The sequence below is a fragment of the Gadus macrocephalus genome, chromosome 8 (assembly GCF_031168955.1).
Source record: "Gadus macrocephalus chromosome 8, ASM3116895v1".
Classification (NCBI taxonomy): Eukaryota; Metazoa; Chordata; class Actinopteri; order Gadiformes; family Gadidae; genus Gadus; species Gadus macrocephalus.
Genome location: NC_082389.1, coordinates 22,670,881 through 22,685,819, shown reverse-complemented (window position 1 = coordinate 22,685,819; position 14,939 = coordinate 22,670,881). Strand labels below are relative to the sequence as shown.

General features: G+C 42.9%; 1 protein-coding gene across 1 annotated transcript in view; it reads left to right on the top strand.

Annotated features, from left to right (window-relative positions):
- LOC132463634 (major facilitator superfamily domain-containing protein 8-like) overlaps positions 1-7,369 on the top strand; it is a 58,769-nt gene extending 51,400 nt beyond the window's left edge. The window contains exon 10 of the mRNA XM_060059935.1: positions 6,770-7,369. Within this exon, the coding sequence (XP_059915918.1) occupies positions 6,770-6,867 (98 nt within the window). The 3' untranslated portion in view covers positions 6,868-7,369. The remainder of the gene's footprint in view (positions 1-6,769) is intronic.
- Positions 7,370-14,939: the final 7,570 nt, after the last annotated feature.

Sequence of the window (14,939 nt, the reverse complement as noted above, 5' to 3'; positions counted from 1 at the left end):
GCTAGCCTCGTTGATGACGTCCAGAGTAGAACACTTTAAACAGTCGTTATGCTGTGTTTGTGGTACTAAATTTTGTGAATGAAATCATGCTTGTGACATTTATAGTCAAATATGTTGTTTGAGTTATGTAAATAAAATGACAATAGTATAATAATAGTCTGATATATTTATTTATTTCCACGGGGGTTTTTGCATTTCACATTCAGCCTCTCGCCACCAGGGGGGGCTGCAGCCCCCTCAGCCCCCCCACTTCCAGCGTCCATGGTGGGGACGCGACTAGGAAGAGCATGATGCTCGAAAGCAGGCATCACCCTTAATGTGGACAAATGCGGACTCTCCACAAGTGAGGTAGTCTTCTTGGGCCACATCATCACATGTGGGCGGATCTGCCCTGACCCAAGAAAGACAGAGGCCATCATGGAGATAAAAGAGCCCACAAATGTCGGCGAGTTGAAGAGTTTTCTCGGAATGGTCAATCAGCTGGGAATGTTCATTCCACAGCTAGCAGAAACAGACAAACCACTCTGTGACCTCCTCTCAAAGAAAAACGGTTGGGTCTGGGACGTGGACCAAGTAACGGCGTTCACATCGCTGAAGAGAGCACTGTCTTCTCCTCCGGTCCTTGCTATGTATGACCCGAACAGAGACACCAAAGTGTCTGCCGATGCATCATCATATGGGCTGGGTGGTGTTCTTCTTCAAAAGTGGAAGGAGGACTGGAGACCTGTGGCTTACGCATCGCAATCGCTAACTCCAACTGAGAAACTGTATGCACAAGTGCAAAGGAGGCTCTTGGCCTCACATGGGCCTGTGAACGGTTCAGGGATTTCCTTATAGGTAAACGGTTCTGCATGGAGACTGACCATAAATCCCTTCTCAGCCTACTTGGAGCACAAGAACTGGATCTGTTGCCGCCGAGAATCCAGCGCTTCAGGATGAGACTGATGCGGTATTCATACTCCATTGTGCATGTACCAGGAAAATCACTTTGGACAGCAGACACACTGTCACGCTCACCTGTGAAATCCTGCATGTCTACAGAGGAACAGGGGCTGATGGAGGGCACCAACATTTATGTACACGCTGTCATGGAAGGACTACCTGTAAGTCCCATGTATGTAGAAAGTCTGAAAGAGCAACTGAAAGTTGACAGTGTCTTGCTCACGTGTCATGACCCTGTGCACAGAAGGATGGCCAGCACATGCGAAACAGAAACCTGTACTGAAAAATTACTGGCCAGAGCGAGCTACGTTCCCAGTGAAAGACGGCTTATTGCTGAAAGACACAAGGCTTGTTATACCTACTGCAATGAGGAACGACATGTTAGAGAAACTGCATGAAGGACATCCGGTTGTGGAGAAGTGCATAAATTGTGCTCGTCAGTCTGTGTGGTGGCCTGGTCTCAGTCAGCAAATAAACTAAATGGTGCTCAACTGCAGGACATGCATACAAGAGCGACAGAATCGCAAGGAGCCACTCAATGCCCAGAAAGACCATGGCAAAAGATGGGGGCGGACCTATCCTCCGGGGGAGCCAAACGTACCTCATGGTTGATTACTTCTCCAGGTGTGTTGAGATTGCACAGTTATCGCACACCAGGTCCAACGATGTCATCGATGATTTTTTGCCAGGCATGGTCGTTTTTGCCTTTTTTGCAGCCTTGTATGTCATGGTCCGCTTTTGATTTTCCCGTTCACCTGCCTGCCAAGCTGATCTCACCTAATTTGCTCAACCATCTTCACCTGTGCTCCCTCTATGTCAATCCTCTCTACTCAGTCTCTGCCAGATCGTCTCTCGTTACTCACAGAGCTTTCCCGCAACTCCAGAACTAACACTGATCCTACTTCCGAACCCTCGCCTGTCTGACCACCCGCCTTTTGTCGAGTCCCTGCCGGCCTGTCTGCTCCCCTGTTTCTGTTTCCTCGCCTGCCTGTCTGCCCTCCTGATACCGACCCCACGCATCCCCGACTACCTGCCCGCCGACGGTACCCCCAGCCTACCTGATTGCCTGCCGGTCCCTGAACTCTTGCCTGTCCCCGTTTACTCTGCCTGCCCGATCCAGATCATCTGTGCAATCAATAAACCTTTGGACTACCCTGTCATCATTGTCAGTCTGTGCACTTGGGTTCTGCCTAAACCCCCGTTACATCGTATGATTTCAGACACGGCACCAGCAGCCCAAGGTTTCCGCAGAGTAATGGTGAAGTGGAACGGGCAGTGCAGACTGTCAAAAACCTGGCTCTACTCACCTATTGAGCCACACCCCTTCAGAGTGGATACAGCCCAGCTAAACTCCTTATGGGTCGGCGTCTTCGCACCACAGTGCCAATCCTTCCCACTCAGCTGGACCCTGCACTGCCTGATGGTGTAGCTTTCGCTATGGAGGAAAGAGAGAAGAGGAGGTCAGACGCTGAAACCTACAACAGGCGTCACCGCGTCAAAGCTCTCAGTGCCCTGACGGCGGGAGAACGGGTATGGGTAACTGACACATCAGGAACTGTGCTTCAGAACCATTCCACTCCAAGGTCCTACTTGGTGGATCTTCCCCAGGGGGTGGTGAGACGCAACCACAGTCCCCTGATACCTTTGCATACACCTACGAAAGACAAAGGTTCTCCAACTAAGCAAATACCAGAGACAACTCCTGAGCAGGCTCCTGTGACACCTGCTGTGACAACTCATGTTTCACCTGTAGAGACTCCTACTCTCAGAACCAGGTCTGGTAGAGCTATAGTTGCACCTGCTAGGCTTAAGCTGTGAACTAAAAAAAAGAAGAGGAAATACTATGTTACTGTGTACTGTTTGTGTTTTAGTTTTGTGCACTTGGGAGTAATTAGAATTTAACAGTATTTTGGTTTGTTGTTAAATAATCTGCCTTTATTTACTTTGTTCTTCTTTACAGGATTCAGATAGGGACAGACCTTTCAACAAGAGGCAGAATAATCCTCTAAGGTCTGATAAGACAAAGGCAGTCTATCCTTTGTTCTCTAGAAAGGGGAGATGTGGTATTAATGCACTTTAGTTCATATTAATAATATAATTGATAGGAACCTATTTGTTGGGGCGAGGTTTTAGTCAGGTGCACGGGAAGTGTTGGTCACGTGCTCCGGTCGATCCTTTATTGGGTTAATCCCGCCACCTGCAGAACCACCCACTCTGTTGGTGAAGAGAGCCCTGCCAGCCAAAGGAGTTTGGCTTCCCAGCCAGGCGCTCTGGAAATGAAAATGTATTCATTTACTTTTACGTTAAGTTCAACTTCTCTATTGTTACGTTACTTATAATAAGTAAAATTCCTAGGCTTTGACCGCTCAGTCATAGCAGCAAAAACATGGTTGTGTGTGTGTGTGTGTGTGTGTGTGTGTGTGTGTGTGTGTGTGTGTGTGTGTGTGTGTGTGTGTGTGTGTGTGTGTGTGTGTGTGTGTGTGTGTGTGCGCGCGCGCGCGCGTGTGTTGGTGTGTTCCTGGATACTCGGATGCCAGGCTTCCGAGTTGCACTTTTGACGTAATTTCCGGTCTCGGAACAATTATAGCGTTCCTGCCTTTGAGATTGTTTCATAAAATTGGCTAGTCGTTGTTCATTGTTAGCTACATTAGCCTCTTTAACAAACCAGCCCGAAAACAAACAACACAACTTAATATTGTATTGCACGCACAGCAAGACCATGCAAAGTATAAATTGGTGACCGGAATAAAGTAGCAATGTAATCAAGTGTGTAAGAGCATTTAAAATCGAAATTAAAATTACCAACGTGGTACAAATACAAAAAGTAATAATCTCTTTCCGGGCGCAGCCATTTTGTTGAGAGAGTCATCACTGCTCTTGGTCTACTCTCAGATTTCCAAAAGATGAAGACAAAAAGGGGGCGTGCCTCAGAGAAATGCCTCAAGAAAGCTGGGTGATCTTCGACTTTCGACTCGGAAGTCTGGCGTTCGAATAGCGTAGCTGTGACTCCATCAATAATAAATCATCTTCTAAATAGCAATAAACCTGCATTCCGTGTGTGATCTGTCCATAGCTGAATATGGTACTATGCTGACATTAAAGGGGACATATTATCAAAACAACACTTTTACTTGGATTGGGGTGTTGTTTTGGGTCTCTGGTGCTCCCACACGCATACAAACTTTGAAAAAAGTCTGTACATGATTTTTTGAGTGAGTGCATTTCTGAAAGTACTCCGCCTACACTTACCAAACGAGCGAGTCGGTTTCAGCGCCCTCTCCTACGTAGGAAGGGGGCACAGTTGAATATTACCTCCCACTTCCCCACTTCCCTCCAATCAGAGCATAGCTTAGATTTTGTGGACCAGCGGACGAGCAGCTCCGGCGGGGGGAACTTGGCGGCTTCTCAGCTCCGGGAGTACAATCCCTTTCTCTGCCGGACTGCCGCCAAGCTCCCCCCGCCGGAGCTGCCGGATTGCCGCCGAAGCTTCGGCAGCAGTCCGCAGAAGGAGACATGGAGAAGAAAGGGATTGTACTCCCGGAACAGAGCTGCCGGCGGGGGTAGCTCGGCGGTAGTCCGGCAGTCCGGCAGCTCTGCTCCCGGAGTGCAATCCCTTTCTCCTCCATGTCGCGGTTCATGGACTTCAGAGGGTCAAGGCCAAAGTTCCTTTCCCCCAATTCCTCTAAACCATGGCCGAGATATCCCCCACTACGAGTCTTTACTTTTTGTGGAAGTACCAGAGACGTCAGACGCAGTCTTTATGATTCACAATATCATCCGAGGCGCACATAGCTTTTGATATTAAATATAATATTATATAAATACCCATTTATAATATTATTATTATTATATTATATAGATATTGAGCTCCAGGAGTCCGCAAACGGCAACAATCCTTTCTCCTCCATGCTGTGGTTCAGTCTGACAGCTCATTGGTCAATGGGCAGCAGTTCATTTGCATTAAAGCTACAGACATCAGAAACAGCGCATTCTGATGGGACTGAAACCGAGGGGAATAGCGGTAGGTGAGATTTCTTTACCTAAAAGCTATTTCCAGCAAACAGCTTCATAAACTTGTTTTGTGGAACTCAAATACTACGTTGACTTGTTGGGAAAACACCATTATATGCCTCCTTTAAGCATGTTGGGGTTCAACATGTCTGTAGTGTAAAACATTCTAAAACTGGTCTAAAATGGCCATATTAATACGAAAACAATGCTCTCTCTTGTTCTTTCATGGGGTCTTTGTGAACCATTCTTAGACTGTCCCCTCACCTGAGGCAACTCTGCCATGGGAGATCCTACGGAGAACAAGGTTCCAGACAACACAGCCCTCAGGTTCACAGGGACACGCAAACCTCTCCACCACAATAAGGTGAAGGTTCCAGGATATTCCATATCCATGCCCTATATTGCATATCCCATGGTCCATGTTGTCATGTCCAGACACACCAGACCAGTTTACTTTTGAGGATTTTCTCATGACCTCCTTGCAGAAGCGGCAACACAGGCAGAAGCCTCCCCATCTGTCGATTGTGATATAGATTTATAGGATAAGGCCATGTGCCGTTTTAATACCCAACACTGTCTCAGGCCTTTCATTTGAAACCTTGGATTAGAAGGCTTTGTGCATTTCATGTTTTGTCTTTGTCTCCTCCAATGGCTGAATCTGCCCCCTTTACAGCAGGCACCCATACCCTTCTGCCTTTGTGCTTTTGTGTGTGTGTGTGTGTGTGTGTGTGTGTGTGTGTGTGTGTGTGTGTGTGTGTGTGTGTGTGTGTGTGTGTGTGTGTGTTGGGTGTGAATGCAGGGCCTTGAACTTTATCACATTCTGATAACAATGGAGCAAGTTTTGTGTCTGTGTGTGTCTGAGCTCACACGTGTGTGTTTTTGTGTGTGTGTGTGTGTGTGTGTGAGAGAGAGAGAGAGAGAGAGAGAGAGAGAGAGAGAGAGAGAGAGAGAGAGAGAGAGAGAGAGAGAGAGAGAGAGAGAGAGAGAGAGAGAGAGAGAGAGAGAGAGAGAGAGAGAGAGAGAGAGAGAGAGAGAGAGTGTGAGTGTGTGAGTACTTTCTACATAGCACCTTTGAATCCATTGTAATCTAAATTGGGGGCCACTGCCTAGCAAGGGGTCTTAATCCCAATTTGCCTTTGTTTGTCACCATTTGTTCACCAAGACACCCATGTGCCCCCCCTCCCCTCCCCCCCTCCAGACACAGTTAGGATGGGTTGGCTGCACTGGGGCATATTTATCAAATAAACCCTTTTTTCCCAGGGCAAATGTACCCCCGATACAGGAGATGTTCATTAGACCTGGGTCTTTATGACCCTTCTCTTGCATGGGAGGCTTCTTGCAGAGTTTCTCTCTCTCTCTCTCTCTCTCTCTCTCTCTCTCTCTCTCTCTCTCTCTCTCTCTCTCTCTCTCTCTCTCTCTCTGTCTCTCTCTCCCAGTCTTTCTTGAGCGTGTTCTGTCTTATTGTCCATGAGTTGCCGTACTCCTCATACCCAGAGTCAACAGGCGTTATATTTGTTGAATCTCTCCACTGCGAGCCCGAAACTTTCGAGCCCGAAAGCCTGTTTATGAGGAGCGCTGTAACTGTCTGGCTGAGGAGGAAATACAGATTCTTCCAGATTCAAATGCAGGGGGTTTGGCGGGGCAGAGACACCGCTCCAACCTTGTTGGTTTCTCATCACTTTCTACATCTGCTGCCAGAGTGCAGCTTAATGTAAAGCATGTTAACCTGTTCCACAGCACCATGAAACCCTCTAGAAATGTTCATTAATTGAATGTCTTAATGTTTATTTTCTTGTCTTCTGATTCTTTATTACAGTATGGAAGGGAAGATTTGGAGGTACCTGGTCAGGCCTTGGTCAGCCTACAAATCCCAGATGTGGAGACTGCAGGGATACCTCACAGAGAGGACACTAAAGAGCCATCTCATTCATCGAGTGGACTCATTGGTTTGCGAATGACCACAAAGATGCTCCCATGGGCAGATTGCTGCATGGCATTTGCCACTTATTCAAATTGTAGAGGTTGAAGCTGTCTTCATTGTGGTCACTTGCCATAACACTGTCATGGGTTTTTATCAAAACAACATCAGTAACATTTAAATTGAGTTGATGTGGACGGCTCTTTTTTTGTCTGATTTTTTCAGTGTTCAGTGCCTGTTTGTGAGATATGCATTGTTTGAAAGATAAGCCTTTGATTTTGTTTAATTTTAATATGCCTTTCATCAACAGTGGTTTGGGGTTTTATAACAACAATTAAAGTGCTTAACTACTGGTGAACGACGTTGCAGAACATATATGGTACAAGTTTGTGTTAATTGCATGGAAAAGGGAATAACCAGTTATAACTTATATGGTAAGAGCCTGGAATACCATGGAAACAAACAAGGCTTCCTTTTACACTACAGTTTCAGCTTACTTAGTGGGTAAATTGTCATGTTTTACTTAGTAACGTTGCAGAATGTACATGGTACAAGTTTGTGTTGACTGCATGGAAAAGGGACTAATGTATTACAAACTATATGGTAAGAACCTGGTAATACCATGGAAACAAACAAGGCTTCCTTTTACAATACAGTTTCAGCTTACTTGCTGGGTAAATTGTTGTGTTTTACTTGGTAACGTCGCAGAACGTAGCCTACATGGTACAAGTTTGTGTTGACTGCATGGAAAAGGGAATAATGTATTACAAATTACATGGTAAGAACCTGGTAATACCATGGAAACAAACGAGGCTTCCTTTTACAGTACAGTTTCAGCTTACTTACTGGGTAAATTGTCGTGTTTTACTTGGTAACGTCGCAGAACGTACATGGTACAAGTTTGTGTTGACTGCATGGAAAAGGGAATAATGTCTTACAAATTATATGGCAAGAACCTGGTAATACCATGGAAACAAACAAGGCTTCCTTTTACAGTACAGTTTCAGCTTACTTACTGGGTAAATTGTCGTGTTTTACTTGGTAACGTCGCAGAATATACATGGTACATGTTTGTGTTGACTGCATGGAAAAGGGAATAATGTATTACAAATGATATGGTAAGAACCTGGTAATACCATGGAAACAAACAAGGCTTCCTTTTACAGTACAGTTTCAGCTTACCTACTGGGTAAATTGTCGTGTTTTACTTGGTTAACGTCGCAGAACGTACATGGTACAAGTTTGTGTTGACTGCATTGACAATGGAATGTATCTATTATAAATTATATGGTAAGAACCTGGTAATACCATGGAAACAAACGGCTTCGTACCCAGTAGTTAAGAAGATGTACCATGATACTAGAGGAAAACTGCTCCTGCGGAGGTTGTTACCAGGTAAGTAATTCCATAGTGGTAAATCGAAATAAACCCTTTCTAAATGGGTGTAGCTATGAATAATAACTAAGAAAAAGTAATTTATTGGAATGTACTACGCTAATAGTACATCATTGGGCTGTTACATCAACTTGGGCTGTTAACATAAACCTTGGATAACTACATTTGTAACTTGAATTAATAGGTGTTACTAAGAATTGGTTGCTTTATTTCCTAGGAAGTACACAATATCGGAGTTATTACCAACCTAAAACAGTTACAATTACACAGTACTTAGTTGAGTTGATGGGTAATAGTGGAGGTTTTACTTAGTACTTCAGCTGTAATTCCTCAGTATTTACCTTCTTATTACCAGTGGTAATTACACCGTAATACACTATGATTTACCATGTATTTACCGGGTAACTACCTCTGTATTTACCTTCTTATTACCAGTGGTAATTACCCAGTAATACACTATGATTTACCATGTAGGCCTATGTACCGGGTAAATACCTTGTAATTAGGGGACTGTAAAAGGAAGGGTTACCCAAAAATGTAACAGTTCTGAAACAATGACATCTTTTCCCCAACCACAGCATACGTCTTCTGACATGGTTGTTTAAGAAATAAGAAGCTATTCACTGCATCAGTTAGGGTTAAATAACTTGTTGCCAACTGAAACATATCACTGCAGTTTTTGACGGATGGAAGGCTCTTTCCGATTTGCTTAGTAAAATCCAGGTGGTGACTTTCTTTTTGGCTGGGCAGTGTAACTAGCCTCCAAAGCAGATGAAGGATTCTACCTACCTTAGTGGTTAAATCTGCATCCTCCATCCTGGCTGGTTATGTTAGGTAAAGCCTCTGAGGCAGTTAAGAAAGGACATTACTTTTCTGTGCTGGTAATTCCAGGCTGGCAATGGCACCATTGCTAGTCACGGGCATATAGAAGGAGCTAAATCTAATATAACCAGCCTGAAAGGGGGATGAACAATATACCAGGAGAAAAGTAGAATCCTTTCTTATCTGCTTATATTACATACATTATAGGGTGCAACTCAACAATGTATGCCTTCTTGCGTTATTTCTTGAAGAAAGTGGTCCAATCCATGGTCGCTTTTAACTCACTTTATTTGTTAAAGTAGGCATGTTTCGGTATGGTAACTATGAAGCTTAAGGGAGGGAATTGTATCTAACGCCTGTGAGGGACAATATCGTGAGCTTCAAGCCCCGGGCTTAAGCCCGGTTCTCTCCGCGGTTACCTATAGTCTCTGTCCTCTCCATTTCGAATCACCCGCTACTGCCCGTCAAGTGGGCGTGGCCTATGTGAAGTGGGCGTGCCGGGGTGACGTAATGGCTATGCCCCTGCCTAAAGGTGCTTGCCATCTGTGGCTGGAGTTATTGCAGCTTAAGTGTTCGATCCTGCTTCCTAGTGGCTACGTGAGGGTAACGCAGCTTGTGGGTTCGATCCTGCTTCCTAATGGCTATGTGGGAGCAGCTTTTTTTCTTGTTAAGTGACCACAAAGGACGGAGTCATTCGGCGGTATGAAAAGACAATGAAAAGATTCTCGCAATATGGCTCGATCAAGAAGGCTTTTGAAAAGCTGAAGGTAGACAGGAACACAATTGCCAGGACTGCTGTGATTGCAGAGCTGTTCCTCACCTTCCCGGATCGTTTCAAAGAGCTCAATAGAGAGCACGATGATAAAAAGGCCGACTTCGCAGAGCGCTGCAGGAATGCTATTACAAAGGATATGGCAGCGGTCATAACTGAAATAAAAAAAAAGGGCAAGCTCCTCCCGATAATGTACAAATATACTTAAGGGCTTGGGTTTTAGGTTCAAAGGGGCATGGGTTCTAGGTTCAAAGGGCATGAGAAACACTGAAAGTTTGGTCAAATCAGTGAATATCTCTTCACAATCCCCTCAACAAAACATCTGGTGTTTATGGTTGGATTTGTTTTCATCTATTTTGAGCAGCCGTTTAAAATATTATTTATTTTATTGCAACTGTTTTGTTCTCGTACTTGTTCATTGGAGGACTGGAAAGTGCTTTTTTTAAGTGGTTCTTATTTATTTTTGGCCACAACTGTATACATTTTTTGTTTTGTGTCTTAATGTAAATAAAAGAGACTGTCTGGACTGGAATAATTCATGACAGTATAATAAAGGTATCTTGTCAGCCAATGTCAAAATTAGCCAGTGAAGTAACTTTTAATGACATATGACATGTCCAAGTTGTTTCACTTTACTTGAGGCCAACAGAATCATTCATGAGCCTGTTGTAAAGGCATTAGACATTGTAATTACGCTTCATGACATATTATTGAAATGTCCAAATTGTTTCACTTTACTTGAGGCCAACAGAATCATTCATGAGCTGGTTGTAAAGGCATGAGCCGGTTGTAAAGGCATTAGGCAGTGTAATAACGCTTCATGACATGTTATTGAAATGTCCAAATTGTTTCACTTTACTTGAGGCAAACAGAATCATTCATGACAGTATAATAAAGGTCTTATGACAGTCAATGTCTAAACCTTCCGCATGAAACAGTTTAATGTAATCTTACCTAAATCGAAATAGTTTCTTTACATTTGATTATTAAGCCTACTATGACATGTTTATGACAGGTCATGTTATTGATTTATGTCAAGTCGACATAACGAAGACATCGACAAGATATTTTGTCTTCGTTAATTTCAGGTTGTCATAACAAAGACATCGACAAGTTATTTTGTCTCAGCTTATGTCAGGTTGTCATAACAAAGACATCTCATACAATGTCAATGTTGCATTAAACGTGACATAATTGACCGAATGACACATTATGACAACAGTCATAACTATTCATGATGTTCATGACAGGTGTCATGTCATGGTTATGACAGTGTAATGACAGTGTAACAGACACCTTCAAATAAAGTGTTAACAATAACACTTAACAATAACACTTTAATGTACAGTTAGTAATTATATTTACCGACAGGTTAATGACAGGTTTTACCTCGGAGGATGCTACAAAAATAATACAAATCAAATTAACTCAAACAAAAACGGAAATCTAACATGGCAAACCTAGTGGTTGGGGCGATTATTTATTTATTTAGGGACAGTGTACATTAATTAAACATTCCTGTTTTCCATTATTCCATTATCACAATGAAGACAAAGGATTGATATAAAATAGTTATACGTTACACAAGTGATTAGCTTAGACAAAGACTTAAAACACACACACACTCTCTCTCTCTCTCTCTCTCTCTCTCTCTCTCTCTCTCTCTCTCTCTCTCTCTCTCTCTCTCTCTCTCTCTCTCTCTCTCTCTCTCTCTCTCTCTCTCTCTCTCTCTCTCTCTCTCTCTCACACACACACACACACACACACACACACACACACACACACATACACACACACACACACACACACACACACACACACACACACACACACAGCAAGGTGGCAAAAGGTAGCCGGTGGCAGCAACGGAAGTCACGCACTAATTACTGAGCCTAAATGTTTTAATGGTCACACATCTGATTGTGTATGTACCATTTTTTCAGATACAATTTAAAATACTGATGTTAGTCCAGCGCCCTGATGTGAGCTGGAATGGTTTTCCATTCTTGTGCTGCTTTGTGTGAGGATGTGGATTGACCAAACTGACTTTTTCCTGAGTGGGATGATGCAGTCCCCTCTTGCTGCACCTCTTTTTGAATGGTATGCAGATGTTCAAACTTGTACAAATTCTTTGAGTGGAGGGGATGTCAGATTGTTGATGACTTTGTACATTAAACACACATATTTGCAAATGTTATCATTTATCCCGATGACGTCATCTTTTGCGTATCGGGGGTTCTCATGAATCCTTAAAACGCAGGTGGGGGAGTTTTTCTCTTTTTCATCCTTGGACCTAGGGCCTCTACGGATTCAGCTCTCTGCTCATGAAATTTCCTTTCTTAAAGAGATGACCCGGAAATACTTTGAGGAAAGGTTGTTTGAATTCTAAAAATGGTTTCCATAAAACGCTTTATATTAAGGTCCTTCTAATAAGCCTTAGTTACAGTTAGTTATATGCTTATTAACATTAATTATTGTTGATAAGACTATCTATAAGTGTTAATAATAACATATTAAACATGTTTATTGTGAGATTATAAGACATTTATAAGCACTTATAAGAAACTTGTTAACTATTTATTTATTGCTTAAAACATCAATAATAGCCTTATTATAGTGGTTAATAAACGCATTACAAACCCATTAATTGAGTCTTAAAAACGTACCTATTCTGTATTATGTATTATGTAATTGTTAAACCTTTACTAAGCATATTTTGTTGTAGGTAAAAACTGCTTCATAATTAATTTATTAAGAGTAAAATATTCTCTATGGAACAATGCTTATTAAGGTTAATAAATCCTTATTAAACTGCTAATTATGCATTTTGCAGGTACGGGATCTAAAGCGGGAACAAGCCTTATTAAGGTCAATAAGTCCTTTATTAAACAGTTAATTAAGCATTTTACAGGTGAGGGATCTAAAGTGGGAAATATGCTTATTAAAGGCCTACGTGCAGGTTAACCAGAAGTTTTGATTAATTGGTGCATAAAGCACTCAAAATATGTGTATCTTTTATAAAATGTCTCAAATAGTTTTCAAGTCCAGTTTATGGCGTTTTTGGCAGTAAGTAACAGGTGTTTTCTAAGCTATTCGGCGATGACGTCACGTTGGGGAGGCGTGGTGGAAGGTAGTCTCAGCCTAGTACTAGAACTATGGCTTCGAAGAAATGGCAAGAACCACAAATAACATGTATGATGGCCCACAGCTGTATAATTTCGAACCTGTCAGATGTGAGAGGGCGAATGAGGAATTGCAGAGCACTGATGGCGGTCAAAGCCAATTAAATGCATGGTCAGAGGTGAATGAGTGGAGAGTTGCTATCACTTAGCAACGCAGCAACGAGCGCTGGAGCTAGTCAATGTACAGCAGTGAATGCAATAACAATACTTTTATTTATTTTTACTGTCAGTGAATAGCACCGAGTGAAAGTCAACGTTTTCTTTATATCTAGTGACTTATGCTAGCGACTATGTCGTTCAGATAAGTACCGGTAAACTTAGTCAGAAGATCTAGAAATAGATGGCATAATGCTAGCTATGGGCTAACTTGCCAGTCCCACCTTTGAAATCCCCCCTAGATAATCCCAAATTAAATTTTACCCCCGACGTTGTAATCAAATTTCAGATTAGTTATCCCACGTTTTAATGTAGCCTACTAGCTCCAGTAACAACATCTTTGCCTAGTGTTTATTTCTAAGCTTTATTTTACCCAGTGTGCGAAATAACCGTCAATATTCGGGGGTCTCCATCTCCCGAGTGTTGCACAATACGATATACTTTCGTATTGTATACTTTTTATATTTTACAGTAGGCCTATAACATTACATTATTCCCTGGATGCAAGACAATCAGTATTTAGTCTACATGCCAACACACACACGCTTAACATTTTTTGATAGTCCGATATGCTATATATTTTAAAGCAACACTGACATAGGAGGCTGCATTGGCTGATGATGTTTGGATGCAAGTTGATTAATAACAAGGAGAGGCAAAGTTGTGCATTACAATCTTATCTTATCTTACTGCCCTTTATGCCTACTGGCATGTAGGGCAGCAACAAAGGATCTCCACTCCTGTCTGTTTTGGTCGAGCTTTTGGATAGAACTCCAGGTCGGCTTCATGGCTTTCAGTTCTTTCTCCACTGTTCGACGCCAGGTTTCTTTGGGTCGTCCTCTCTTTCGCTTGCCTTCAGGTGTCCAGTTTAGGGCGGTTCTTGTAATGTAATCCTGTTCTTTTCACATGATGTGTCCAATCCATCTCCACCGCCTTCTTGTAATGATGGTCTCTATACTTTCTTGGTTTGTCCGAGCAAGTAATTGCTGGTTGGAGATGGTGTTAAGCCAGAAGATACGTACGATTATTCTGAGGTTTCTTGTGTGGAATGCATAGATCTTGGAATGGTCTTTCTCTGTCATCCTCCAGCATACAGAGCTGTATAATAAGGTGGAGAGAACACAGCTCTTGTATAACTTGAGTTTGGTGTTGATGCTATACTTCGTGGACTTTCACACATTGTTCATCATTCTGAATGTGTTTCTTGCCTTGTTGAGTCGGCCTTTGATGTCGTTGCATGGTTGCTTGTTGAAAAGACTCATTCTATTTAATTTCCTTCCCCTTCCATTTTTATTCTTTGAACACAATGAATGTGTTGAATCTGCCCGTCCTAAAAATACCTTTGCCACCTGCCACTTGACCACGCCCAGCTCACCTGTTGGGGGAGGGGTGGAGCCTATAAATTGTTTCTTCACACTTTAGCGCTTGCTTAGCACTCGCCACCATAAACCAAATTGTTCTGCATCAAACCCTGCCTCCTCCTTGCTCTTATTGATCACCCCTACCACTGTCTTCTGACCGAGACACTGCCTGCTTGCCAGTCCTCACTCCACCTGAATCATAATTTTCACCATTTACATCAACCCTCCCTACAGTTCCTACAATGGTCCTTCGAGCTGGAGATTGAGTGAGGGACACCCTGGCAGGCATTGGTATGGAGTCACCAGACGAAAAAGAGTTGGATGAGAGGGCTCTCCCAGCCGAACCCAGTGACAATTCTTCAAGGCCTCACAGAGAGAGG